This window comes from Cucurbita maxima, unplaced genomic scaffold, assembly GCF_002738345.1.
Source record: "Cucurbita maxima cultivar Rimu unplaced genomic scaffold, Cmax_1.0 Cma_Scf00003, whole genome shotgun sequence".
Lineage (NCBI taxonomy): Eukaryota > Viridiplantae > Streptophyta > Magnoliopsida > Cucurbitales > Cucurbitaceae > Cucurbita > Cucurbita maxima.
The window spans coordinates 4,440,020-4,467,543 of NW_019272019.1; the positions used below are offsets into that span (position 1 = coordinate 4,440,020).

Here is a 27,524-nt window from a genome sequence, read left to right on the forward strand (position 1 = left end):
TTTTATGATTATGTGTGGATTCATTTTGATACTAAAAATAATGGTGTTATCTAGTTATAGATTTTGTTACTAGTATTCACATTTACTAGGCATAATTTTTCTAAATGATATCATCTGACATATTTCGAATGTTTTCCCATACGGAGTCGTCCTCCCATTAGTGTTCTCTCTCTCTTCATTTACCACATTGATTTAATGTTAATATTGTACTTAATATGGCCCTGTTGAAGTGATGAGGAATGATAATGAGAAGGTGAATAATGAAACCTCAGGTGGGTGGAGTAAGGATTGAGATAGCATGTCCAAGTGTTAATAATACAATACATGCTTCAGAAATTGTACACATCCTATAAAATTTCAGACTCCCTATTGCTTCCACTGGTTGAGCAAGATCACACTGTTGTGCGGGAAGACTTATCATTAGTTACTGCAGGAATGTCCTTTACTACCCCTAAAGAAGGAAGAGCTTCCTGTCCCTCCTACGTGGCATTCAATAAGCCACATTTCTGGAATGGACTTATTGAGAATTGTCAAAGATTTGGTTCATAATAATATTTTAGTACATTCCCTATTAAATTCATCTGGTTCATCTTCCGTATTAGTACATTCTTTCATATTAATACGTGAATCATCTTGATTCATGTATAAGCATTAATGTTGCTTTCATTCATGAGAATTGGTATTGCTACCACCAGATGTGAAGAGGAAAACTTATCATTAATTACTGCAGGAATGTCCTTTACTATCCCTAAAGAAGCTTCCTGACCCTCCCTAGCGGTATGAAGCCAGGTTTCTTGAATGGACGACCATATTATTTCTTCCTAGTGAGGTAATAGAGCCTCTCAGGCGGTTCTTCAGGCTAAATAATGTTCCACCAGATCTGGGCATTGGATATCAGTAAACAAGAGAGATTAAGAGGAGGCAGGGGTCGTAGAGGTGGCATTAAAAGCTTTGATGACATCTGTGGGTCTTGCTGTCCGTTGGAGGGTTGATGAACTAAGAGATCCAAGAACATTATTATCCTTTCTCTAAGGTCATTAATAGCAAGGGGATCGTTGTAGGTAATCAATCTTACAAGAAACTTTTGTTTTTCGTGATTCACATGGGAGGTGGTCTAGGCCATTGATGAGAGGGCTAAAAACCGAGTAGGATTCTTCTCTTCCCCTAAAAATGATAATGTTTCTTTCTTTCTAATCAGAGGAACTGGTGTTCTATTATTTGTTATTTATCAGCAATGTGAGGTCGGCAATAAATGCCGAAATACAATTCATGGACAGAATTCTCATATGCTAATTAATGGCACTGTCTCTAGTTAGTGATTTTGATATCAATTGAGAGTGATATGGAAATTGATGATCATGACCATGGAAGATGCTGTACAAGTACAGCTTGGAGGCCCCTCTCTCCCCCTTTTCTCATAGTGAAGAAAGAAACTTGAATTTGTGAGGGGTGTGAGTGTAATATCTCACGTTAGTTGGGTTGGGGGAGGAAAACAAAATATTTTTTATTTATAAGAGGGTAGAAATCTCTACCTAGCAGACGTGAGGAAAACTTGAAAAGGAAAACACAAAAAAGACAATAGCTGCTAATGGTGTGTTTGGGCCGTTACAAATGATATTAGAGCCAAACATCGGACAATGTCAATGAGGAGGCTGAACCCCGAAGGAGGTGGACACGAGGCGGTATGCCAGCAAGAATGTTGAGCCCCTAATTTGGATAAATTTGAGGGTCCCACATCGATTGGAGAAGGAAATGTATGCCAGCAAGGACGTTGAGCTTCAAAAGGGGGTGGACAATGAGATCCTTCCTCGATTGAGGAGGAGAACAAAACATTATTTATAAGAGTGTGGAAACCTCTCCTTTGCATACGTGTTTTAAAAATTTTAAGAGGAAGCTCGAAAGGAAATCTATTACTAATAAACTTCAAAGATGTGGTGGAGGGGGAGAGAGTATATAGTTGAGAGGGCATCGGAGGTTTTTAAATAGGTGAATTTGTGGGGTCAATTATTTGATGATTTGTCACATCCCTGCGTTTGCATTTTAAAGCAGCCATTCATTATGAGTGGGCTCTATCCATCTCTCTCTCTCTCATTATTAGGAGCTTGGTAGTAAGGAGGTAAAAGCAATGCTATCATCACACAGTGAGTGGGTTCTGACTGTGCATCTGTGGCATTGAATATGTGGGGGAAGCAAAGCTGAGCCTTTGCTTTCTTGTCTAATCTTATGTTGTCAACGCAAGTTGGCGACAGACCCTATGTTCACCTCTCCCATTCTACTTCTACCCTTTCACTACATCCTCTCTCTCTCTCTCCAGTTGGTTGGAATTGCTAAAGGATAAGAATTCAAGTTCCTAAAAGCCAATAATGGAAATGACCTTTTTGCCTCCCTTAATATCCAACACCCTAATCACATTATAACTAATCCCAGAGAATCGTTTGAAAGAGAACAACAATAAAGAAGCTTCCAGATTTCATTTTGCTAAGATTTTGTTTTTCCACTACATTTTTCGTTTTCCCATGGGTAATTAAAGTTTCAAGTTAAAAATGACTATGAGATCTAATAGAAATATGAAAATGAGTTTCAACCTATTTTTTTAGGTTAACATGTGTTTTAATCTCTGATGTTTTAATTTTTTTAGTTTAATTTCTATTCTATAGAAAAAATTAATGTTTTAACCTTTTTCAATTATGCAACTCTATCTCTTTTGAAAATTTAAATATGATATGAACCTACTAATATAATATCATATGAAACCCTATAAAGGAATTCTCCGGAAGAAATGAAATTCTTGAATTGGAAATATTTACCTTCCACTGAGAAATTCCACGATGGCAAGAAGCTGTTTCCATTCCATCACATCTGAGGAAGTGATTCTCCTTTATGCGCTAATTTATGAAGTCTGCATTCACCAAAGTAAGTCTCTGCCACTAATTGGAGCAATGGCGCTATCGTTTCCCAATTCATCCACCTTTACGTCCTCAATATAATATGAATCTATTCGTTTCTTTTTCAATCTTCATGACCTGCGTTTTAATAAGTTACAACTTACGGCAGCTCATGTGACATATTCGACTTCATGAAGAGGGTGAGCCACTAAATCCTGAAATAGAAAGCGGGAGTCATGTAATATTGTTTCCCATGCAGAGACGTACCTGAAAACAAGAAACTTAACAAGAGTGTAAAGGGAGAAAATGAAATAGGAAGTATTAAATTGAGTTAAGAATTTAGATATGAAGTTTATAAACACATTTCGACTCAGACTTTGTTGATCTACATAGATTTGTTTATTTATTATTATTATTTTTTTAGCTATTTTTTAGGATTCAAGTGTCAATGTCCAATAATAGAAAAAAGAGTGAATGAGACTCATTTCCCCTCTTCTATTACATGGTCTGATGCACCCTTAACATGATGTTTAGATGGAGCCTTTATGCAATGAAAAAAATTGAATACATACAAAAGGAGCTTCTATTTTCTTGAATGAAACCAATATCTACCATTGGATTAAAAAAAGTATTAGTAGAAATTACATATTTAATTTGCAACAGCATTAAATGAATCTACTTTTCACAAGTAGAAAACATAGAAACCAAATGATTATCAACAACTCCCAAACATTAGAACCTACTAAAATTGATATTTTATACATTAAAATGATAATAATGTTGAAAATCTCAACCAAAGAAAAAAAAATAAAAATCACATGCCGACCTTAACATAATTTTATTGGTTAAACATATTGTAGATTCTAATTCCTTTCCACTATTTTTTCTTGCGATGTAATATTTTAAGATAACAATAGAGGATATTTCTAATATTTTTTTAACTTAATCAACTATACGCATGCAAGGGCTAACAACCCTCACTCATTACGTGGGTCATACTTGCGATACAAGAATGTCTTTTAAAGCCGAAGCTTAAAGTGGTTATAAAACTCTTGTAATTCGCAGTGTGTGGGCAATTTCATTCAATCTCAAGCTTAGTATTCGAATTTTATTGATTTATTCTAGTCCGAATAGATCAATCAAATTTTCTTTATGAGCTCCTTGTTTTAAAAACAATAATAATAATAATAAATAAATAAATAATGAAACATACGTCTTTGTAAGCTGCAGATAATTCTAACGCTATTAGAAGTGTCAATGGATACTTAACTCTCAGTATGCTTCCAACTCCCGTATGCCTTGCGGCTCTGCACAATGCGTCATTGGCCTGGGACCCTAAAACGTTCAGAAAAGTTTTGTTAGTGTTTTCTACTCAATTTTAATTGACGAATCTTCTAAACTTGCCAGACTTCAGAGCCTTTCAACTTAGCATCTTTCCTTGCTATAAAACAAAAAGAGCAAGAGCCGTATGTAAAATATGAAGTTTCCATGCTAAAGGATATGATTACGCACCTGTGATTAGCATTTTTTTACATTATGGGTATCAATGATAGCTTATTTTGTCCAGAAGAAAAATTATAGCTCAGTTCATCGTCTAGTATTTTGTTCCACTCCATGCCCCTATTAATACAACGTAAATCACAAAAAATCAATAGAGAAATTAATTTAAAATTCCACAAACCATGACATCCTCCAATGCAAAATTTTTGACGTTCTTTAGCACCCTCACCTACAATCAACTGCTGGGCAATATTAGTTAATTCCATTTATGATGGTAGAAATCTCAACGGAAATTCATCACAAACTGAATTTAATACCCTTCTATGCTCAAATTTTAATTGTACCTTGCTATGCTCTTGACGGGTTATAAAATCCTAACCGATGATCAACTAGTAGACAACAGAGGCAACTTCCATTTATGATGCTGAAACTTTTAACTCATGTTCATCATGAACTGATTTTGAGATTCCAAATACTATGACATTCTCATTGTAGCTTTCGGACACCTGACAATAGATAACATCCTCTCTAAAGACCAACCACTAGGCCATTCTGATAATTTGACTTTATTTATGACGGGGGGGAATTGATCCCTGCCCATCATGAACTGAATTTCAGCAAAACTTCCTTTAAAATTTTTCAGAGCACTACTAAAGAATACATCCACCCGTAGAGCAGAATGCATAGTCCACAGAGGTAACCTGTCGTGTATTTCTCTGCGGGTTGATCTCTACTTGTTCATGGGGAGTCTTCCTAGAAAAGTTACCTATCAACATTGATTTGTTATTTGACTCCTAGAAAAGTTACCTATCATATAGTTCATCAATGAATTAGGAAATAACAAATCAGCATCTAAAAGACTGTATTACTCGACTCCTAGAAAAGTTCTACCTACGCTTAATCTAAAGCTAAGCTTTATTATATAGTGAAGTAAGAGTTCCAATAAGTGGTGATCTCACTCCATTTTGAAAAGTAGCCTAGTCAGGCGAGAATGGAGAGGGGGAAGAGGTGGACGTCTTACAGGCTATGGAGCAATGTTATGCTAAACTTTAGTAGCAACAACTCCTTGAGCATCTCAAAGACACTTGCAAAACCACAAACACGCATAAATATGTTTCGGATGTTTGACTTCAAAACATTTTGAGTGTTCAGTTTTAAGGCACCTTCAAAATGACAACTGTAGTATTGTATCTTTGAACAGGTGCACATAAAAGTATGTACTTCGTATTGTAGATTTGATAGCAAAGCAACAAGAACTGGCAAAACAACATGTATTTAGATGTATTCACTCGATCATTTTCTTGGAATATGTTAGAAGCTATAACCACCGTCTTGATTTCAAGATTGAATTTCTGTCATGTAAAAGATACTAATTAACAGAAAGGAAAACTTCCAAATCCTTATTCTTGTAAGTTTGCATTTCAGAACCTTCCTCCTATCTAATAATAAAATATTTAGGGACATCTGGAAAACGATTGTAGCTCAGCCTTTTCTTTTACTAGTTAATTTTCTGTTTTATGAAAGCTAGTCCACACTCGAGTCTATTATGGAGAACTGATGGACAAATTAACAACAAAAGCCAGGAAATCAAGCAATTCAGACACCAATGAGAAAAGTAATCAAATGTACCTCGTAAAAGCTCCAAGACGCTCGCCATTTTCATACAAGAGAGACTTTTCGCCACCACACAATGCAAGTTTTGCAGATGACGATCTTATGTTCTCATAACTGGCCAGCAGATGCAAACAGGTCACGTTAGAAGCCATCATTAGCTTCTGTTCTGATACATTCTCGCATGTCCACCGGAAGAATTTCCCGCAACGAGCGTTCGTGAGAACTTCAGCTCCTCCTGTAATTCTTCGCAAGGCGGCATTAGCAACACTGTGCCCTGTGTACAATGGTCAAACAAAAAGGAAAAAGAAATAATCGTGAAACAGAGTTCGAAAATATGAAAGTAGTGGTTCTAACACACTGCTACATTAAAATGTACCATAACCGGACCATAACCGGAAACATTGACAAACGAAAGAAAATTTTCAAGGCAATGTCGCGACGCTGCTTCGCGAAATGGAAAATTTCCGCGCAATGCTACTCCTCGTAACGTAATTGATAGACGGAAAAACAATACACTAAAATGTACGTTAAAAAACAAACAGAAAATCAAGGAATCGGAATGATACAACATTACACATTCCTCGCGAGATACTCAGTCGTCTTGATCGCCTCGGCCGCCTTCATTCGTCATATCTCAATCATTTCAAATTGAATCCATCTTTTCTGATCAGTCGGAAAACCTAGGATCCATTGATAGTAAACAAACAGTTCAGAAACATAAATGACCACCAAATTACGCTAAATCCTATACGAGAGTCAGATTCGGAGGCGTATACTCACGCTTGACGGACGGTGCCGCGGAAGGAGCGGGAAGTAGAGCTGGATGAACAGACATATGGATTGGATTTAGGAGGCGGTGCAGAAGCAGCAGCTCCAATGGAGGACGGAGTAAGGGCCTCGAAGTACTCGCAGTGAGCGGAGAGCGCCAACCTTGACAGTACGGAGCATGGTTTTGAAAAGAGTATGATCGGAAAGAAATGGGTTTACCCGGGAAAGCGTGGGAGATTATGATCAACCTTTTCAATTTTATATTTCTAAAAATACTTCGCTTAATGCATCTTTGGCGCGTCCCCAATCATTTTTGGATGCATTAAATTAAATTAAGACTAAATTAATTAAAAAAATAATAATTTTCACTTCATCCCAAAAACACTCTTAAAATTAAAAAAAAAATTCAAAAACACTTTTAGAGTTAATTTTGTTTAAAAAAATTCTCTTAAATTTCTTAAACTTTTAAAACAGTTTAAATAAATTTTTAAAAATATTAAAAATATAATTTTTAACAAAATTCTCTTAAATTTCTTAAACTTTTAAAACGCTTTTAAATAAATTTTTAAAAATATTAAAAATATAATCTAATAAAAATTTAAAAATATTAAAAATATAAGGTTTAGAAATCATCATTCTCCATAATGGTATGATATTGTCCCCTCTGAACATAAGTTCTCATGTTTTGCTCTCGACTTTTCAAAAGACCTCATAACAATAGAGATAGTATTTCTCACTTATAAATCCATTATCATTTTCTAAATTAGCGAACTTGTTACTCACTCCCAATAATCCTTAACAAGTACGGTGTTTTAAAAAGATTCTTAAACTTTAAAAAATAATATTAAAAAATTCAGAAATAATTTATGAAAATCGTCTATTGACTGCTCATAAATTATCTCCAAAATTTTTAATATTACTTTTGAAAGTTCATGAACATTTTTTAAACGTGATACCGAAAACAAAGGTATTTTTAAAGCTTTTAGAAAGATTAAGAGGTGTTTATAAAAATTTTAAAAAAATTAAAGGATAATTTTAAAAAGTATTTTAGAAAACATTAATTATAATAATTTGTTTTTAAATTAAAAAATATTATTTAAAAGAATATTTTGTATAGAGAAAGTTTATAGTTTAAATATATTTTTATTAATTTAACTTATTTTAAACTAAAATTATAAAATTAAAATAAAATAATTATATTATAATTTTTAGAAGGGGAGGGAGTGAAGTTGACGAGACTGAAGAGTAGTTGTTTTTAGGGCAGTTAATATTTTAGTAATACTTTTTTATTTTTTATTTTTTATTTAAATAAAGTAATGTGAAAGGAAAGGACAAGATTGTTGAGGGGAAAGCCCCTAAATAATAGAGCGCCATTTGAAAGAGAGAGAAAGTAAGAGAGGCAACAAGAATCCCTCCAAACTTCCATATCATTTCATTGCTATGGAGTTTCTCTTTCTGGATCTTCATTTTCTCTCTCATCATGTTCTTCTAAACCTAAATCCATTCACCTTGGAACCCTCCGTGATCTGATTCGGAGTTGGATTCCTTTTTTTTTTCTCTCTTTCTTTTTGGCAGAAGTTCGATTCGGAGTGGTTTGTTCTTGAGGGAGTGTGATTTGTAGCACATGAGAGTGGACCAATCTGAAGAAATGTCTGAAGACGAAGATCGATCTTTACCTTCAGATCTAGCTGGCGACGCCATAGCTGAATCTGTAAGTAAAGCTCGCAATTGCGTAGGGTGTTCTGGTGATGTAGCTGGTTCTGATTCTGGTTCTGCTGAGAATATACTTCATAATGTTCTTGAGAACGTGCTTCACTTCCTCACTTCTCGGCGTGACCGGAACGCGGCGTCGCTCGTCTGCAAGTCGTGGTATCGCGTTGAGGCACTCACTCGATCTGAACTCTTCATTGGAAATTGCTATGCTGTTTCCCCTCGCCGAGTCACGTCGCGGTTTAATCGAGTTCGGTCAGTGATGATCAAAGGGAAGCCTCGGTTTGCAGATTTCAACCTGATGCCGCCTAATTGGGGGGCTCACTTCTCCCCATGGGTGGCGGCCATGGCTAAATCATATCCTTGGCTCGAGACTGTCTATTTGAAGCGCATGTCTGTGACTGACGACGATCTGGCCCTGCTCGCTGACTCTTTCCCTGGCTTTAAGGAGCTTGTGTTGTTTTGCTGCGAAGGATTTGGCACTAGTGGTATTGCTGTTGTTGCCTCCAGATGCATGTACGCCTCTTGATTTCTTCTCCTTTTTTTCCTTTCACTTCGTTTTCTCAATGTTCTTAGCTTTGATTCTGATTCCTTCAGCTTCTACTGCCAAATGCACCTTCGTTAGTCTGCCATTAGTGATCGTTTGTACCTTTGGAGAGCATGTTCGAATCTGTATGCTTTGAAATCCATTTGGGGATTCTTTGAATTCAACTAAATGTATTTTGCTGGATGTTCTAGTGGCAAACTTTGTTGAAGTTTCTATGAGTGATGGCTTCTTTTTCCATTCAGCTTAGACTGATTGATTTGCTTTTCAGGCACCTTCGAGTACTTGATCTGATTGAATCTGACGTAGCAGACGATGAAGTGGATTGGATATCTTGTTTCCCAGAGAAGGAAACTTGTCTTGAATCTCTGATGTTTGATTGTATAGAGTGCCCTATTAATTTTGAGGCACTGGAGAGGTTGGTGAGTAGATCCCCATCCTTGAAAAAACTTGGGGTGAATCGTTACGTTTCCATTGCTCAGCTATACCGTTTGATGATTCGGGCTCCTCATCTAACACATCTTGGAACTGGTTCGTTCAGTACTTCAGAGGCTGTAGTTCATGGGGAATCAGAGCCTGATTATGCCTCTGCTTTTGCTGCTTGCAAATCCTTGGTTTGTCTCTCTGGATTCAAGGACATCTTGCCTGATTACCTACCTTGTATCTATCCAGTTTGTGCTAATCTCACCACTCTGAACTTGAGCTTTGCAAATATAACTCCTGAACAGCTCAAACCAGTTATAAGCCACTGCCACAAGCTCCAGACTTTCTGGGTATGTGATCTTTGGGTAGACAAGTCTAATTGGGGGGCAAATTTGGTATGCTGAGCTCTTACATATTTTCTTTTATTGCAGGCTCTTGATTCGATATGCGATGAAGGACTTCAGGCTGTTGCTTCAACGTGCAAGGAATTGCGAGAACTTCGGGTTTTTCCTGTTGATGTGCGAGAAGATGGTGAAGGCCCCATTTCTGAAGTGGGCTTCCAGGCGATATCCGAGGGTTGCAGGAAATTGCAATATATCCTCTACTTTTGCCAGAGAATGACCAATGCAGCTGTGGTAGCTATGTCACAGAACTGCCAAGATCTCGTGGTGTTTAGACTATGTATTATGGGACGACACCAGCCAGACCATCAAACTGGAGAACCCATGGATCAAGGATTTGGCGCCATCGTTATCAACTGTAAGAAGCTAACTAGGCTTGCTATATCTGGATTATTGACTGATCGTGCTTTCAGCTACATTGGGAAGTATGGAAAACTGGTACGCACCCTATCAGTTGCTTTTGCTGGAAATAGTGATTTGGGATTGAAATATGTGCTTGAGGGTTGTCTTAGATTGCAAAAACTTGAGATTAGAGATAGCCCATTTGGCGATGGAGCCTTGCGATCTGGTTTACATCATTACTATAATATGAGATTCCTCTGGATGTCAGCTTGTAAACTGTCTCGCCAAGGCTGCCAAGAGGTTGCCAGAGCGATGCCTCACTTAGTCGTTGAGGTGATGAGGAATGAAAATGACGACGAAACTGAAAACAGTGTCGAGGTGGAGGGTATGGAGAACCATGTTCAGGTGTTATACATGTATAGATCTCTTGAGGGGCCAAGGGATGATGCTCCAAAGTTTGTTGACATCCTATAGAACATTGGACTGCTAGAAGATTCAACTGTCACCGAACAAGCTCACAATTTTGCGCGATAAGTTTATTACTTCTTGTCAAAGGGGTATCCTTCAATACCTAAAAAAAAAAAAAATCATGTTTACCCACTTAAGAAAAGTTGAATCCCTGTTTTTACATGGGGAAGATTATGATGGTTTTGGTAGCCAGATTTCATTTGAGATATGCAACTTCCTAAGACTTTAAAAAGTGGTGTAGTTGCTGAGGATCAATCACTGCACTGTTCATCAGGAGGCTAATCAAGTTTTCATAAGTTTGTTTCTAATTGTTCCACGTTTAATTTCTTCATTTCAATATCCGGTAACTGTAAACTAGAGCTGCTGGAGGAGGCATGGGTCATAGAGAGCTGCATTAAAAGATCAGATAGCAAGTATTGATCATTTTGTCAATTGAATCAAGAAAGAAAAACATTTGCTAGGATTGGAGGACCTGTTGCTACGAATATCTCTCCAACCATCAGTCGTCGAATAGCAGGCAGATGACACAGGTACTCGTACTCCATCCTACTAGAATCATTAGTCCACTTATTTTGATTCAATTTGTTAGTAGATGTGAGAACTGAAAGACCCTGCCTCTCTAGCTAAATGTTGTTTATTTCTAATCACATGTACCAGTAGCATAGGCCCCTGGTTATTGAGTTTACGATTGTTGTTTATCAGAATGAGATGGATGGGGTAATAAATGCCACAAATTATTCATGGACAGAATTTCCATCTAGTAATGGTACTGTCTGAGCTTTTTTCCCCCCTCCTTTCTTCTTCCTTTTTCTTTGCGATAGCAAAATGCATCTGTTTTCCGCTCGACGCTCCCGGCATCTCTCCGAGGAAGCCGAGAACGCATCGGTCGGTGTCCTGTGATGATTGCAGAAATCACACAGGATCAAACACGATGCGGATAGAAAGAATGTGTAGGCACTACATAAGAGCTATCTGAACATCCTAGATTAGATAAAAAAAGGAAAAAAAAAAGGCTGTGTTGATATGTTTGCTAGTTTTGTTTGCTGAGTAGACTCTGTATTGGTCGTTTTCAAATGGGTCATTGTAGGATCAATTATTTGATGGCTTGTCACATCCATTCCCTGAGTTTGCGTTATAAAGCAACCATCCATTAATGACGGGCTCCCCCTCCCTTCTTTCTTCTCTCACTCATAATGAGGAGAGGGAACTCTTCCTGGCAGGAGGAGGATGTAAAAGCAAAGCTTATCATCTTAAGTGGGATATGACTATGCTATTGAATGAGTTGAGTATGGGGGGAGAGAGAGGCTTTTTCTTTCTTTCTTGTCTAGCCTTATGTTGTGGAGGCAAGTTGGCAACACCATATGTTTTGTTTTCTTTCTCACATCATCTCATCCCTCTGGATCTCTCTCTCTTATTTGTACGTGTTTAGAGAGAATCATGGGGGGGGCGGTGTTTGAACTTTTATGAAGCAAAACTTGCTTGCTAGTGGGACTGTAGCCATTTTTTGCCCTCCAACCACGTGCCTCAATTGCATGGTGTCATGTTTCCTTCTATCCTTGTGACCATACTCATTAATGTTTATTTTTCACTACTTGATCGTGACGGTATTAGGCCATTGCTAATAGATATTTATCTGTTTTGGTCTGTTACGTGTTGCTGTCAACCTCACGGTTTTACAATGCGTCTATTAGGGAGGTTTTCATACCTTTCTAATAAATGTTTCGTTCTTCCCTCCAACTGATATGAGATCTCACAATCCACCTCTTTTGGGGCTTTGTAACACCAAACTTATCACCGTTTTAGTCTTTTACATATTGTCATCAGCCTCATAGTTTTATAATGCATCTGTGAGGTAGAGGTTTCCACACCCTTATAAGGAATGTTTCGTTCCCCTCTACAACTGATGTGGAATCTCACACATGACACTATACAGTTGGGCCACGTGACTTGTATGTAGCGATAAGTATGGCTCGGGGGAATAAGGCTGTTTTGGATGTGGGTGTAGTCAAAGAAATGCCATTCTCAACATAACCAAATACATTGTATGCATGTGGTGAAACAGAAGGAGAAAGGATATTGAGAGAAGAAGAATGATAAACTACTGATTTATATTTAAATGATATATATATATATTGAACATAATTATAAAAAAAAAAGAAAAAAAAATGGAAATTATTGAGATGATGAGACAAAAAATAGTAAAAGACAAAGGATAAATAGGCACATGAGAAGTGGGAAGTAGTGGGGAGGAAGTGAGTGATGTCCGAAGAAGGGCGTATGAGCTGTTTTCCACATGGCTTAACTAAGCACTCAGATCACCCACTAAACTCGCCTGCTTTTCCAATCCTTTACCAAACTTATTTTCATTATCCATAAATATAAATTTTTAAAAGTTTCAATAATACTATTAAAAAAAATTACAAAATTATTCTAATTTCTTTAAAAAAAATTTAAAAAAATATTCAAATACCTAAACTTTAAAAAAAAAAAAAAAAAATAGAGAATGCTTTTCAATTTTTTTAAAATTACCTTTGAACTATTTTCAAAATTAAAAAAATACCTTAGGAAATACTCGTAAATTTTTAAAATAGTTAATTTATGAAATGTTGTTAGACGGCTTTCGTTCATAAATTAACGTTAAGAATTTTTTTTTTTTAAAAAAATAAATAAAGGGTGACAAAGTATGTTGTAAAAACTTTGTGTTGGTTTTTGGGATAGCCTTCACTCTTAAGAAGCGAAGTTAGGTAACATGATCATGTCGTAAGGGAATGTCGGGTCATTAGGTGTCAAATTTGGATTTCAAATCTCTAACATAGGGCGTTACATAAAGATTCAAGGTCCAAATAGACTAAACTTCCAAAATCTAGGGATTGAGATTTTATTAAGGTTGGAGACGAAATTGAAGTATTTTATCCCTAATTCAATATAATTTTTTAAAATAATAATTAAACTATGGACTCTTAGAATAATAAATTTTACTTTCGAAATTACCGGTTTAATATATATATATATATTTTTTCTATCATATATGAAATATTTAACGTGTGACTACAATTTTTTTTGTTTTAACGTTCAATAAAGAAAACGATAAAATGTTGACTAATTAAACTTATCCTAAATTTTAGATACATATTTAGTCAAAATCAAATGTAACTTCAAAGTACAAAGCCTCATCTTATCCCAATTATAAAGCAATGTATATAGAATAAATCATTATTATTTTCTAAATCAAATAATCTTATCAATGTCTCTTCAATGGTCAAATTATGGGCCATAATGGAAAATATTTCCTTTAAGAAATATTTAATTTACTAAAAAAAAATAAAAAAGGAAAAAATTTCTATGATTTTTTGTAAAGAAAACATAAAATTCCACTCTAATTGGTAAGGAGTCTCTTCCTTAAAAGCTTAGACAAATAATATAATGCCCCAAAAATCCAAATCCCTTTTGAATTTCCTATGATTTTTATTTTCTCCAATGATTTTAAATTAAGAAAAATATATTATAAAAGCCTTAATTTAGTTGTTTCTATTTTCAAATAAGCCGTAAATCTTGTTATTATTGTGTGAGATCCCATCTCAGTTTGAGAGGTGAACGAAACATTCTTTATAACATTATGGAAACCTCTTCTTAGCAGATGTGTTTTGAAACCGTAAGGTTAACAGTGATACATAACGGGTTAAAGCGGACAATATCTACTAACGGTAGGCTTGGGTTGTTATAAATAGTATTAGAGACAGACATAAGGCGATGTGTGAGCGAGAATGCTGGACTCCCAAGGGGGTGGACGAAGTATTCCTTATAAAAGTGTGAAAATTTCTTCCTAACATACGTGTTTTAAAACTGTGAGGCTGACCGCGATACGTAACGAGCGGGCAATATTAGCTAGCAGTGGGCTTGGACTGTTACAAATAGTATCAGAGTCAAACATCAGGCAGTATGCCAGCGAGAACACTAGGCCCCAAGGGGGTGGATGCGTAACAGGCCAAAACGGATAATACCTTTTAGCAGTAAGGTTGAGCTATCATATGAAGAGAGTAATATAATCACCACGGTTTGAGCTTTTTTTTTTTTTTAATAGGGGAAGTGAAGATTTTTAGGGGCACAAAAAAGGAGAGGGAATTAGGTGAAGCTCCATTAATTAATGGTTTATATTAGAAGGTTGAAAGGGTTGTGAAAGAGATGTTGAGTGAGTGGCGTTGAAATCATTCAACTACACATAATTGGAATAAATGAATCTCTGTTGCAAAAGCTCAAACCACTTCCTAATTGACCCAACAATTCCCACTTGTGGAATATTAAATAAAATTGGCCCAAAATCCATTATAAAAAATATTTATTTATTTATTTATTTATTTATTTATTTTATATCATAATTTCTTGAGAGTGATGGGTAATAATAAAAGCTATGCCCATTTTGAAGAGGGGGAAGAAAGTGGCTCAGTCAATTTTACCTTTCAAACAAATATCAAGATTTTTTATTATAAAAAAAGTCAAATTTAGCTTCAAGTAGGTCAACGGAAGCTAAAAAAAGTAACATTGTGAATGAATACGAAGTCCTGTAGAGAGAGAAAATGAGAGAGCATAATTTACTGTTAAGCTTTTTTTTCTTTCAATATATGGAATTGGGTTGGGACGGTAAGTATAATGTCCGGAATTTGAATTTAAATTTGGCATCCATCGATTGGAGAGAGGAAAAAAACAAGGGTGTGAAACCTCTCTATGTTAGAGGTGTTTTAAACCGTGAAGTTGAAAGTGATAAGTATTGGACCAAAACAGACATTTTTTGCTAATGATAGGCTTCAGCTGTTATAAAATGAGACACTGAACAATATGTCATCAAGAACACTAGCTTCCAAGAAGAGTGGATTGTAAGATCTCACATCAATTGAAGAAAGAACGAAATATTTCTTATAAGAATATAGAAATCTCTCCCTACTACACATAAATCTCTCTCTACTACACACATTTTAGAGTCATGAGACTAACGACAGTACATGACAGTGGCTGATGGCAATACGTAATAGGCCAAAGCAAACAATATAGTCATGTTACTTAGTCTTCATTATAAGAGTAAACACTAATCCCACAAACCAACACGAACTTTATTCTCGGTCCTTAAAAAAAATATGTTAATTTATCAATATTTTTTTGGCTACGGTTATGATTTTTTTTAAGAGGTGAAATCACAAAAGTTGGCAGGGCCTGAATCAAGCCTATCAGATTTAAAATTGGCAGTACAAAAAGATAATATGAGATGATACCCATACGCCTTTTTGATGCCCAAGGCTTTCCCTATTCAATGAAATCCTATCAATGAGCTACGACCATTCTCTAATATTCCAAACACTTTCAAAAAGCAAAATGGACTAAAGCCTTACATTCATCAATGGCATTATCTTGCTAAGCAAATGTGTCCCCATCCAACTTTTATTGCACTCATTACATTCATCCTGTAAGGAAAAAGAGATAAAAAATGGTTCCGGGGTGGTGAAGTTTGTGTCTTCGTAGTCTTTTTAACTTTTAAAGTTGTCTAATAGACAATAAAAGTTCAGAGACTAAATAAATACAAATCCTTCCAAGGCTAGAGTTCACACCTTGTCTCTAACCCTTATGTAGAAAGAATCATTAAAAATCTACGAGGTCTCCCGAAGTTGACCTCGAGGTGGACAAAATAGTCCTGAGCGTAATGCAAGGAGTAAGCCATCAATATGCAAGAAATAAAAGGTTGTTTAGGGTGGAGTTATGCACCTCTGCCTAGTCCGTATGCATTTGTGTAACAGCTCAAGCCCACCGCTAGTAGATATTATCCGCTTTGACCTGTTATATATCGTCATAAGCCTCACGGTCTTAAAACGGGTCTACTAAAGAGAGATTTCTACATCTCCCGTCCAAAAGTCCATATTTATTATTTTGTTTTAAAATAGGCCGAAATTCCATGAACATGTCATATAGTTTTATGGAAGCTGTAAAACTTGCAATAGTTCAGTAAATTATGCAACAGTCAAATATTAGACAGCAACTTTGGCGTCAAACACAAAAGGGGCTAAAGAGAAAAGAAGGTACGTGAATGGAGGAGCCAATCAGGGAGCTAATCGTTCTACTTTCCATACTTTTTTTTCCGTCCGTCTCGCAAGGGGAATATTGCAACCTGTACGAACACGTACTGGTCAGTCGTTACTAAAAGACCACGAATTTTACAACTTTAGAACGGAAAAGATATCACATTTAAAACATTATAAAAAGATTAGCCCATTATGTATCGTTGTTAGCCCCATGGTTCTTAAAACACGTCTACTAGGGAAATGTTTCCACATACTTACAAGAAATGTTTTGTTCCCCTCTCCAACCGATGTGGGATCTCACAATTCACCTCTCTTGGAGGGTCAACGTTCTCACTAGCACACTGCCCGATGTCTAGCTTTGATACCATTTGTAACAGCTCAAACCCCCCACTAACAAATATTGTCTGTTTTGGCTCGTTACGTATTACTGTCAACCTCACGGTCTTAAAACACGTCTTTTAGGTAGAGGTTTTCATACCCCTATAGATCTAATCAATAGCCAATCAAAGAACCAACTTAATCCACTCACTTGACCAAGAATTTTAACACAAAGCTTGCAAGGCTATAACACATCTATTGGCCAATGACATACAGCACAACTAGAGAATTAGTAAACCACTTGCCCTTAGAGAGGTGAAAATAACCTGTCATGCAGCCCAGATGGCTGCCCCTGCCTAAACTCAAAATGCTCTGGTTTAAGCCTGTATCCTCCCCAGGATTTTGGTTATGGAATCAAACTTCTGCAAAACACAAAAATGAGGTTTCAAATTTTATTGTAACATCTTCCTTATTGAATTATTAAAATGGCTATTTATAGTTTTAAAAATCCAAACGTTGGATCTCACAATCCACCTTTTGGGGGCCAGCGTTCCCGTTGGCACACCATTCAAAATTTGGCTCTCCACATTAGTTGGAGAGGGGAATGAAGCATTTCTCATAAGGGTGTGTAAATCTCTCCCTAGCAGATGCGTTTTAAAACCTTAAGGGGAAGCCCGAAAAGGAAAGTCCAAAGAAGACAATATCTGCTAACGATGGGCTTGGTGAAAGTTGCTTCATCTGCCTATGGAAACCTTCCCAGAAGAAAAGAAGCGAATCACGTGGATTTTCAGCTAGATTATGTGCTTTACGACTTTCATAATTTGTATACCTGCAAACAACGATGCAACAATAAGAGAGGAGTTATTTCTTCTAAAAATAAGAAAGCTCAATCCCTTCTAAAAATAATATTTCTTCATTTCTTTTTGGTGTCAAAACAGGAGACTTTTAATTAGGACTAGAAATAATAATCTTAGATTGATATGGAATTTAGAGGCTCACTGACCATGTCGGAGCTCCATTGATCTCTACTATTCTATTCCTATTTGGAGGCCTATCTCACCCTTTGTGTTAATGAGGTGGGAACTAAACTTTTCACTCGGAATCCCATCTTCCCCTCTCCTATCATACCAGCCTCACTCGAGCACACAATAACCTTGAGGGAGAAGACACCATAAGATCTCATCTCATGCACCTCAACTCGGCACTAACAGTTGAGCTATAACCCCACCAGCCTCGACCCTAACCAACATGCCACTCCTTTGGGGCAACTCCATATGATTGAGAAAACAAGTGGTCCAATCCTAAGCTTATAAGGAATGCTTCATTTTCCTATCCAATCAGTCCAATCCTAAGCTTATAAGGAATGCTTCATTTTCCTATCCAATCATGAAATCTCACAGGAATAGTTGACCATTTAAACCATTCAACTTTTCAGTAATGTTCAGTATAGAATAAAAACCAATGAGAACCAAAAAATTTTAAACCAGCAAAAGAACATCGAGAAATAAAGCAACAATAGCAACACTGACCATCAATTGGTCGAAGCTGAACCCGAGAGGACCCATGAGAATCCATCAACCTCGGCGGCTTCCCGCTGCGTCAGATACGAAATGACCTCCGGATTCTGCATAGCTTCAATACGAGACATCGAGCAAAACTAACGAATTGCATGTAAGCTCTGATATCCAATTGTTGCAGCAGAATGCTACAACCAAAAATGCTTTGATACCCAATTGTTGTAGTGGAATGCTACAACAAACAATGCTATGATACTACTTGTTGTATCCAAAGCTACAACCAAAATGCTCTGATACCACATGTTGGGTCTAAAAAGCTACAACAGAAAATGCTCTCTGCTTGTTGTGCAAAATGTTGGGAAAGGGATAGTGAAAGAGATAGAAAAAGATAAAATAGATAAAAGATGGTTTTATTATTGTTTTCTCACTCAATTACTTTAAGAGTTACACAATTTCAATATTTATAGGCTTATACACTAACTAGAAATAGTAAAGTATGGAAATCCTAGATAAATTCAAAAGTATGGAAATCCTAGATAAATTCAAATGTACTGACAATCTCCTAAAATCTTGGTACTTTGAATACTTTGAACCATATCTCAATACTTTAAACCATATCTCAGTTTTGAATACTTTGAATCATATCTCAACACAAAATGTCATAACCAAATATGTTTTTGATACCCAATTGTTGTAGCGAAAGCAGAAACAAGATCGATCGCACTCACACACCCATAACAGAAATTAAACAAAGTGACTCAAAGGTTTATGTGGTTTGAAAAGGAGAAATTTTCCTACATCCACGAGTGGTAGCCAATCACTATAACCAAGGTGCTTACAAGTGTATCTCTCCTACTCTCACACTACAAAGTCTCTCTTGCAAAGTTCCTCTCAATCGTCTCCAAGCAAATACAAAATAACAATGACTTCACATGACTCCACACGACTCCACATGACTTTACCCCTCAAAACAATGTTAGACAAGCCTTTTTATTACTACAGTAATACTCATTCCCATAAGTTAACTGAATAAATGAGAATATTAATCAAAATTGTTAGGAAAGAGTTAATAACCAAAATAAATAAGAATATTAATTTAAACTAAATAAGAATTCAATCTTCATGACAATTTACAACATTGCAGAACTTGAATCAGGCCCAAAAACACTAACAACAGAATTTACTACACAAATCATTAGCAAAAAAGGCGGAAAAAACAGACAACAGCTAAAAAATATATCAATCTAGAGAGAGAAAGAGAACTAACGTGTGGGAGCTTGAAGATAGGGATTTGGAGAGAGCGAAAAGGTCGAGAAATCATGGGCGTTGAGTTCGATTTGAGAGAGAACGAGTGGATGAAAAACAAGCGTGTCGCTGACTGGATTTTGCGAAGAACAGGAAGCATTCCTATAGAGAGATTTGAAGGCTCAGCCCGCTTCGCATCGCTCGGAGATAGGGGAGAGGCTGCTACTGGACTGGCGCCAATCGTGATCGCAGGGGCCGACGCCTGGGCTTTCGCGCCTCGATTGCATGCTGAATTTATACTAAGTGACAAAGAACTCGAAAAGGAAGATTAATATTCCCTCTAATTAATTTTAATAAAATTTCGCCTTTTGTGGTGTGAAAAGTGAAACTTAAAATAAATTACAATTCTATTTTAGTTTTAAATTCTCGTAATTTTATACTTATTGTAAATTTTATTATAATAAAAGAATATACCGGTCTATACAAAGTTAAGGATATACCGGTCTCAAATTCTCGAACCCGGTTTATTTCATATTGGAGAACCGAACCAACATTCACCCGCCCTTTACGCCTCGCCAACGCGCCTCTGATAAACGGGAGTCGGAAAATCCCGATTTGCTCTGTGCTCTCACCTTCCGAACCGAAGACTCTGAAACTGATCCTCGCAATTCGTCTGTTTCCGATCAGATTATTCGATTTCGGATTATCTTTTCATTCTGTATCTAATGGCGTCCAGTTCGTTTCGTGGCGGTAGTTCCTTCTACAATGGCAACGCTGCTCCTTATCGCTCCAGGTATTGTCATCGTTCTTATCATGCTAACTTCCAGTACATTAACAGAAATAGAGGTATTGCAAGAACTGCGAGTTTTCTGTCACTTGTCTTGGGGAATTTCTCAAATTGTTTCTATGTTTACCGGTGTTAAGAATGATGATTACTCAATTCATGTCGCTTAATTGCGATCGTCCTTTGTTTTGAGGTATTCAGGGAGGGGCTTAGCACAAGAACGGCGGCTGCTTCCGATGAAATTCAACTTCAGATCGATCCGATGCAAGGGGACTTGGACGACGAGATCGTAGGTCTTCACAGTCAAGTTAAAAGGCTTAGAAATGTGAGTATTATGGTTTTACGTTAATCTATGGTACAGCTTTGCACTTAGGTTTATTGAATTGCAAACTAGAACACGCAGCTAAGCCTTTATTGAAAGCACTCGGTGCTGGTAACTTCATCGAATAACTAGATATAAAGTACTCGAGATAAATCTGAACAGAAATCTTCAGATTTCTTGCGGTGCTCCTATAATATTTGAATTTAGCTATGTTCGAGGTTGATCTACTTGTAATGGTACTCTTGGAATTTGCATTGCTCGTGGTTCCTTTCTTAATGGAATTTACGAGCTGTACGTTCTGTATCAATACATCCCACATGGTATAGGTGCATGCTATGTGCTTAGTGATCGATTTCATTATCATGGCGGTCACAGACATTGTTTTCTTTCTGTGAAATTTTGTGAGTTTCCCTCCCTTCTTAGAAGAACGGAATATATGATACATTACATTCGACTGGTACAAGTTGAATCCATATTTACGAGTCTTTGTAGTTGCTGTTCTTGTCTATTGGCTCATCACCATTCAAAACGTATCATAGGCAATGAAAGGAATGCGTAATAGTAATGTAACAAGCATATAAATATAAATTATAATTGTCTGAAGAATTCTACTGAAACACAAACTGCATAGCATTCATTATTAAATGATCAACAAAATTCAGACGAACTAATTGCTTACCTTGTTTTCCTTCTTAAAAATGAGTTTGGAAAATAAAACCCCTGCAAATTCAAGACACAAAAACACGAGGCAAACCACAGTTTGAACCGTGCACAATTCTCTATCAACTACCATTAAAAGACTTCTAAAATCTCTTATCGAATTCATCCATGGTCATTCTGTTTTCTGGCAGTGGCTGTAATGCAGCGCTCACCTTCCCCCCACCTCCAACAACTTTTGATTATTATTGTCCATCTTCTTTTTGCTAAGTTGGAGTTGTTCCTTGGACGTCTTTCTCCGCTGTTTTTGGCTCGTATCATTTTTCTCTACAATTTGCCTCCGAATGCAATTTTCTTTTTTCCTGTTCTTTTTCTTCTTCTTCTTCTTCAGCATCTTAGTTGTACATTAGCAGCCTGATGGTTTGTTCCTTGAGTGGAGATTTGGTTTCTACAACAGTTGGTCTAGGAAATTGGTTTGCCAACACACCAGTTGTATGCCATCAAAATCTCGAAAATGAGGGGCATCTTTGCTTGACTGGCCAATTTTCTTCTTACAATAACATTGTTATTATTTGTAGAAAGATTTGTTTCTAAACGTTGAGCTAAGCGTTCTAGTGGGTTTGGTTTGAGATGGTACATGCCTAATTGTATGGCGGTCAATGTTGAGAAGCCCCTTCTGTCTCATATTATCGACGAAAGCTCATCTTGTTTCTTATTGAGTAAAAAAGAACAGATTTTGTAATGTTTTCTGGTCCAAAAGTCTCATAGTTTTATCATAATCTTAATCTTGTTGAGATCCTGTACAGATTATATATGCCAATTCGTTTAATTAATTCCATATTCGGCTTTTGATCTTTACAGATTGCTCATGACATTGGGACAGAAGCAAAGTTCCAGCATGATTTTCTAGATCAATTGGTATGCAATTTTTTTCTTAATGCTATTCATAGTTGTCATATTTCCATTTGTTTTTTGTATGTTGATTCAATTCTTGGTTTTTACTTACTGACGTTCTTACTTGTGAGAAAACTCTTTAGGTCCTGATTACTTGAGAAAATGGAAAATGATGGATAGAATGAGAATTAAAATTTTAAATATTGCATTTATTAAAATTACATTGGTACAAGGATCGGAGTGTTAATTATTCCAATTAATTGATTCCTCTTGGGATGATGGCAGGGAATGGAGTAAAATTATACAGGTTGCCTCATTTTTTATCCTCTAAGCCCACCGCTAGTAGTTAATGTCCTCTCTGGGCTTTCCCTTTCGGGTTTCCCTTCAAGGTTTTTAAAACGTGTCTGCTAGGGAGAGGTTTTCATACCGTTATAAAGAAGTTTCGTTGTCCTCCTCATCTGGTGTGGGATCTCACAATCCACCCTCCTTCAGGGCTCAGCGTCCTTGCTGGCACACTACCTCGTGTCCACTCCCCTTTAAGGCTTAGCCTCCTCACTGGCACATTGCCCGATGTCTGGCTCTGATACCATTTGTAACGTCTCAAACGCACCACTAGTCTCATATTTGATACAATTTGCTAACGATGGGCTTGAACCGTTACACTACCTCTTGCCAAAAGATAGAGTGGACCAAAATAGAGAACAAAAAGAACGAACAAATCAACGGTTCCCTTGATAACTTCAGTATAAAATGCATAGAGCTCTATCAGATTAAAAGAAACTAACTAAAGAAAACCAGTCTCATATCAACTTGTATCGGTTCCAAACGTGTGCAATGGCCAATATTTTTTTAGTTCTAACATATCCGATCATCTGTTTTCGGTCTTGTTGCAGCAAATGACATTGATCAAAGCTCAAGCAGGGGTGAAGGACAATGTAAGAAGATTGAACAAAAAAATCATACAGAACGGATCAAATCACGTCGTCCAGGTTGTCATATTTGCATTGATCTGTTTCTTTATAGTGTACATGTGGATGAAAATATCCAGAAAATGAATGTTCTTCCTCATTTTCTTCCTCATTATGAATGAAAAACCAGTTTGCTGGCCGGCAAAAAAGGGAAAAGAAACAGGAATGATGTTGAATATATTATCGCTGCCTCCCCCTCAGCTTAGAATATGGGACAGTGAAAATAGGCTTTTGATTTTCTCTTATAGGAACATTTTTGGTATACTTTTATACGCTATAAAGATTTGTATTGTGCCTCATAACTATAGTATTATTCGTTAATTCATTTATTCCTAAGGTTATTTCTAATTTCTATTGTGAATTTTAGGAGAGAGAAAAAAAAAAACTAGACCTCTTAACTGATATGGGTACTACCCATTTCATGAGCGGGGACTACCCATTTCATGAGCGGGGAGCTAAGCATAGTGTTATTTGAATCAACGGTGGAAGGAAATCGATTCTTTTTTAGATATCAAAATCAAAAGAGTCTGGATTTCTCAAGTAGCGTGCCTTTTTTTTTTTTTTATTTAAGAAATTGTTTGAATAATATCGTTATTAAATTTATATCTAAAATTGAACAAATTTTATTTTAGAGATATATTAGACAGTTAAAGAAACATGAATTAAATAAATATAAATCTTAAATTTTCAAGAACTAGTTTAGATTTGGTGTGGCAGTGGCAGCCAATTTGGGGGGTTGGTGACCTGAGATATCAAAATGCACTCTTCATTACTGCTGTATTTACAGAATATGTACATCAAATTTTGTCAGTTCATGTCAAGACAATTATTAGACTTAAAAAGCACAAAACCACACACTACTAATCAGATTTAATGCAGCTCAGGCAGTGACTAACGCAGATTGCATATTAATCACACAATCATCTCATCATGGATTGATTTGCTTTGATGTCTGCCTGGAAAATCACCTTCTTATCATCTACTTGGAGGAATTCATCCGGGTTGTGTTACCTGTAAGTAGTAGTTCCCCCAGCTTAGGGGAAAAAAAAAAAACAGGAGAACGGAGAACAATATCGACGATGTCGCTGGCCTGTCAGCAGGATATCAAAACGCTTTACAAAGATTGTTAGCTTTCATGTTAGAGGAGCTGTGCTGCTCGATAGGGCCTGTAGGAACACACAGCCTACTTCTCTTTGGCTCGGATATTCTCACATGTGAAATAGCTGTAGCAAGGGCATCCACCAGAAAGCAATCCTCGTCATCTTCGCCATTGGCGTTGCAACTTTCAGATGAGGAAAGGTCAGAGACTTCGTTAAGGGAGGTCAAATTAGCTGCACTGTCAATCCTGTTTCTGTCAGACTTAGTTTTGGCTGAAATTGGAGACGGTTGGCAAGATTCTTGATTCTTCAGTTTTAGTTTGATCGGAAGAGTCTTGAGCGTGCGCTCGGTGTAAAACAATATCCAGGGATGCCCTGAAACATCACCATCACCATCACCATCACAATCCAGACTAGATTACAATAAGAAATAAGGATTGGCATCGATCTGTATTCTAAGCAAAGTTCAACAATATGTGGGGAAACCCCGACCCCTCTCCCCTCTTGGAGATAAAGAAAGGTCGAGAGTACATTTTTTAAGACAGTTGAGATCGTGTTAGCTATTGATTACGTGCATCCGGGAATGAAATCAAGTGGCAAAATAAACTTACTTAAGACTTCTTCTGCTGTTATCCTAGATGAAATATCTCTTGTCAGCATTCTCCCAATGAGATCGCGGGCAGGTTTAGATATAGACTCCCACATCCCCGAGTGGAAGTCGAGCTTAGAGTTCTTTATTGCTTCGAAAACTGATTCTAATGAGTCGCCTTGGAAAGGAAGAGCGCCAACCAAAAGAGCATGGAGGAGCACACCAGCACTCCAAATATCCACCTTCTCACTGTACTTTCCTGACAACACTTCAGGGGCTACATAAGCTGGGCTTCCAGCCAAACCAATTAAACTCTGACCTGCATTAATCAATCAAATGACTTAACATAAGTAGGCAGACGTTTGAAACTTAATCGAAAAAGCAGTAAAAACATCAACATTCACGCACGCTCATACTAACAATAATCAATATATAAAACTCACTTAAGTAAATCGGTTTTTTGTCGAAAACAACAATCTATGTAAGCATACTGATCTCTTTACAAGCATGTTGTTAGGACCTCAATCTTAGCCCTGTGACATATAAGCCCCGCCCCGCCTCCAACTCTCTCAAAGCATTCTCTATCTCTTTATAAGCATCCTCTCGCTCTGTCTAAGGTAAAACTATTGTAGCTACGAACGCAAATGTGGCTGCTGTTAAGGCTAAGGACCAGCAGAGTGAGGTATGTTTACCGAATGAAGACGTTAAAGTTTACCGAACTCCACGCTTACATAGGTTCTAACTAAACCCAAGAATGTTCTCCTTTTTTTCCTACATCTTACCAAGAAAAAACTTCATCATGTCATTAGTCATATTGTCAAACGAAGACCGCGAAGAAGATCATACAACTAATACCTAAAGAGAAGCATACAAACACGAACTCGTTAATACAGATTAAAGAATGCATACCATATGAAATCCTAGTCGCCAGGCCAAAATCTGCAAGCTTTATCTTTCCAGATGTTGTGAGAAGAATATTTTCAGGCTTTATGTCTCTATGTACAACCCCCATATCATGACAATACTTTATAACCAGCATCACTTCCTTGAGTATATTAGCTGCTCGATGCTCTGAATATCGACCTTCACTGACCATCTGATCAACCAGACGGCCTCCACGGCACAATTCCATAACCAGGTGAAAACATTCGGACTCCTCGTACACTGCTAGCAACGTCACAACGCCTGGGTAGCCAGATAAGTGCTGCATTATCTCCACTTCCCTATGAACGGTCTCCTCTGCTTTCTTTAAGGTCTTGCAAGCATATTCAGCTCCACTAACCTTACATTTACACAGCCAAACTGAACCAAATTTTCCATGTCCGATCGTCTCGCCTGAAACATAATCATTTTCGATGTTATGTTTACGCCCAATTTGAGTAGCCACGTCGATGCACCCGATCTTCCTCTTCAAACCTCTACCAGGAAGAATCAGGGAAGAACTCCCACTGGGTGGAGCTGTAGCTATGCCGGCAAACCTACTCTTGCATGAAGGAACTGGTTCAATACCCACATCTTCCTTGCATCGTTTATTCAACCTCGTGTAATCTTCTAACGAGTAATGAGCCTTCAGTTTAGAAGATCGCGAATCATGAGATTCTGTTACATTATCTCGTAAATTTAACGGTCCATCAGTCTCGCTTCCTTTCCGTTTCTTCCTCATCAATCCAAATTAATCAGCAGCTCTTACGCGCGAATTCGAACGACTGAAAACTGCTAGAAATTTACAGAACCTCAACAAATATTTCAAAAAAAATGCTAAATCAAATGCAAACAGATCAATGATTTCGTATCTCCTACCTAATATTACAGATATCAAACGAAAGATATCAGAATCAATTAGCCGTAAGGTCTAACAAATTCCACAAACTTCAAAAGAAAACAAAAAATTAACCGAAGGATAAAACTGCACCTTCAAAGCCCGAGAAAACCTTCACCACTCGCATATCAAATCGCCGGTTCCGAGGAGCGAAAACAAAACGCCACCATTAAAACAGAGATCGATCCGTCACACAAATAGACAACTGGGAACAAAGAATCCGAAACCCTAACGATCTCCAATCACATTTTCTTTCAGAGAAAATCTAGCAATCCCCGATTTATAAAAGATGATAGAAAAATATATGGAAACGGCCAAAATATCGCACCAAGAGAGAGAGCGAAAAAAAAGAAAAAGAAGATAAAAATCAAAATCGAAATCGAAATCGAAATGTTTAGGGGTTTTTGGTCTCCAAGACTTTACGTCCAACCAACGTGTCCACTCCATACTCCACTGCACATCACCAAAAAGCTACCGGTTTTGCTCCTCATTGCCGAGCCCGACCCGGAAACCGGAGCAGATAAATAATACTCTGCAGTGCAAACAAATTACGCCCAATGTAGCGCCGGGTCTAATAGGCGTACACGTTTCAGA

The 27,524-nt window shown here is 37.1% G+C and overlaps 3 protein-coding genes and 2 long non-coding RNA genes across 6 annotated transcripts; 3 read left to right on the plus strand and 2 right to left on the minus strand.

The window, feature by feature from the left end:
* The first annotated feature begins 569 nt into the window (after window positions 1-569).
* LOC111476744 lies at window positions 570-1,279 on the plus strand. Its single transcript, XR_002717162.1, has 2 exons — window positions 570-601; window positions 879-1,279. It is a non-coding gene; the product is annotated as an uncharacterized LOC111476744 (long non-coding RNA).
* Window positions 1,280-8,124: 6,845 nt separating this feature from the next.
* LOC111476739 (transport inhibitor response 1-like protein) lies at window positions 8,125-11,440 on the plus strand. Its single transcript, XM_023120536.1, has 3 exons — window positions 8,125-8,993; window positions 9,293-9,794; window positions 9,876-11,440. Exons 1-3 carry the CDS (start codon window positions 8,392-8,394, stop codon window positions 10,659-10,661), a joined length of 1,890 nt encoding a protein of 629 aa, XP_022976304.1. The 5' UTR covers window positions 8,125-8,391; the 3' UTR covers window positions 10,662-11,440.
* A 4,490-nt stretch (window positions 11,441-15,930) lies between these two features.
* Window positions 15,931-19,458, minus strand: LOC111476743. 2 transcript variants are annotated; one of them, XR_002717161.1, is made up of 6 exons: window positions 18,568-19,458; window positions 17,700-17,867; window positions 17,365-17,460; window positions 16,722-16,806; window positions 16,407-16,475; window positions 15,931-16,335 (listed from the first exon to the last, which is right to left on the minus strand). It is a non-coding gene; the product is annotated as an uncharacterized LOC111476743 (long non-coding RNA). The 2 variants fall into 2 exon arrangements; XR_002717160.1 differs by having other exon boundaries at window positions 15,931-16,475.
* A 937-nt stretch (window positions 19,459-20,395) lies between these two features.
* On the plus strand, window positions 20,396-23,754 carry LOC111476742 (bet1-like protein At1g29060). The gene is made up of 4 exons (XM_023120539.1): window positions 20,396-20,593; window positions 20,786-20,909; window positions 22,425-22,481; window positions 23,351-23,754. The coding sequence occupies exons 1-4, from the start codon at window positions 20,526-20,528 to the stop codon at window positions 23,510-23,512; spliced, it is 411 nt and encodes a 136-aa protein (XP_022976307.1). The 5' UTR covers window positions 20,396-20,525; the 3' UTR covers window positions 23,513-23,754.
* Window positions 23,755-24,175: 421 nt separating this feature from the next.
* Window positions 24,176-27,366, minus strand: LOC111476741 (serine/threonine-protein kinase PEPKR2). The gene is made up of 4 exons (XM_023120538.1): window positions 27,024-27,366; window positions 26,021-26,824; window positions 25,134-25,430; window positions 24,176-24,897 (listed from the first exon to the last, which is right to left on the minus strand). The coding sequence occupies exons 2-4, from the start codon at window positions 26,772-26,774 to the stop codon at window positions 24,530-24,532; spliced, it is 1,419 nt and encodes a 472-aa protein (XP_022976306.1). The 5' UTR covers window positions 26,775-26,824; window positions 27,024-27,366; the 3' UTR covers window positions 24,176-24,529.
* Window positions 27,367-27,524: the final 158 nt, after the last annotated feature.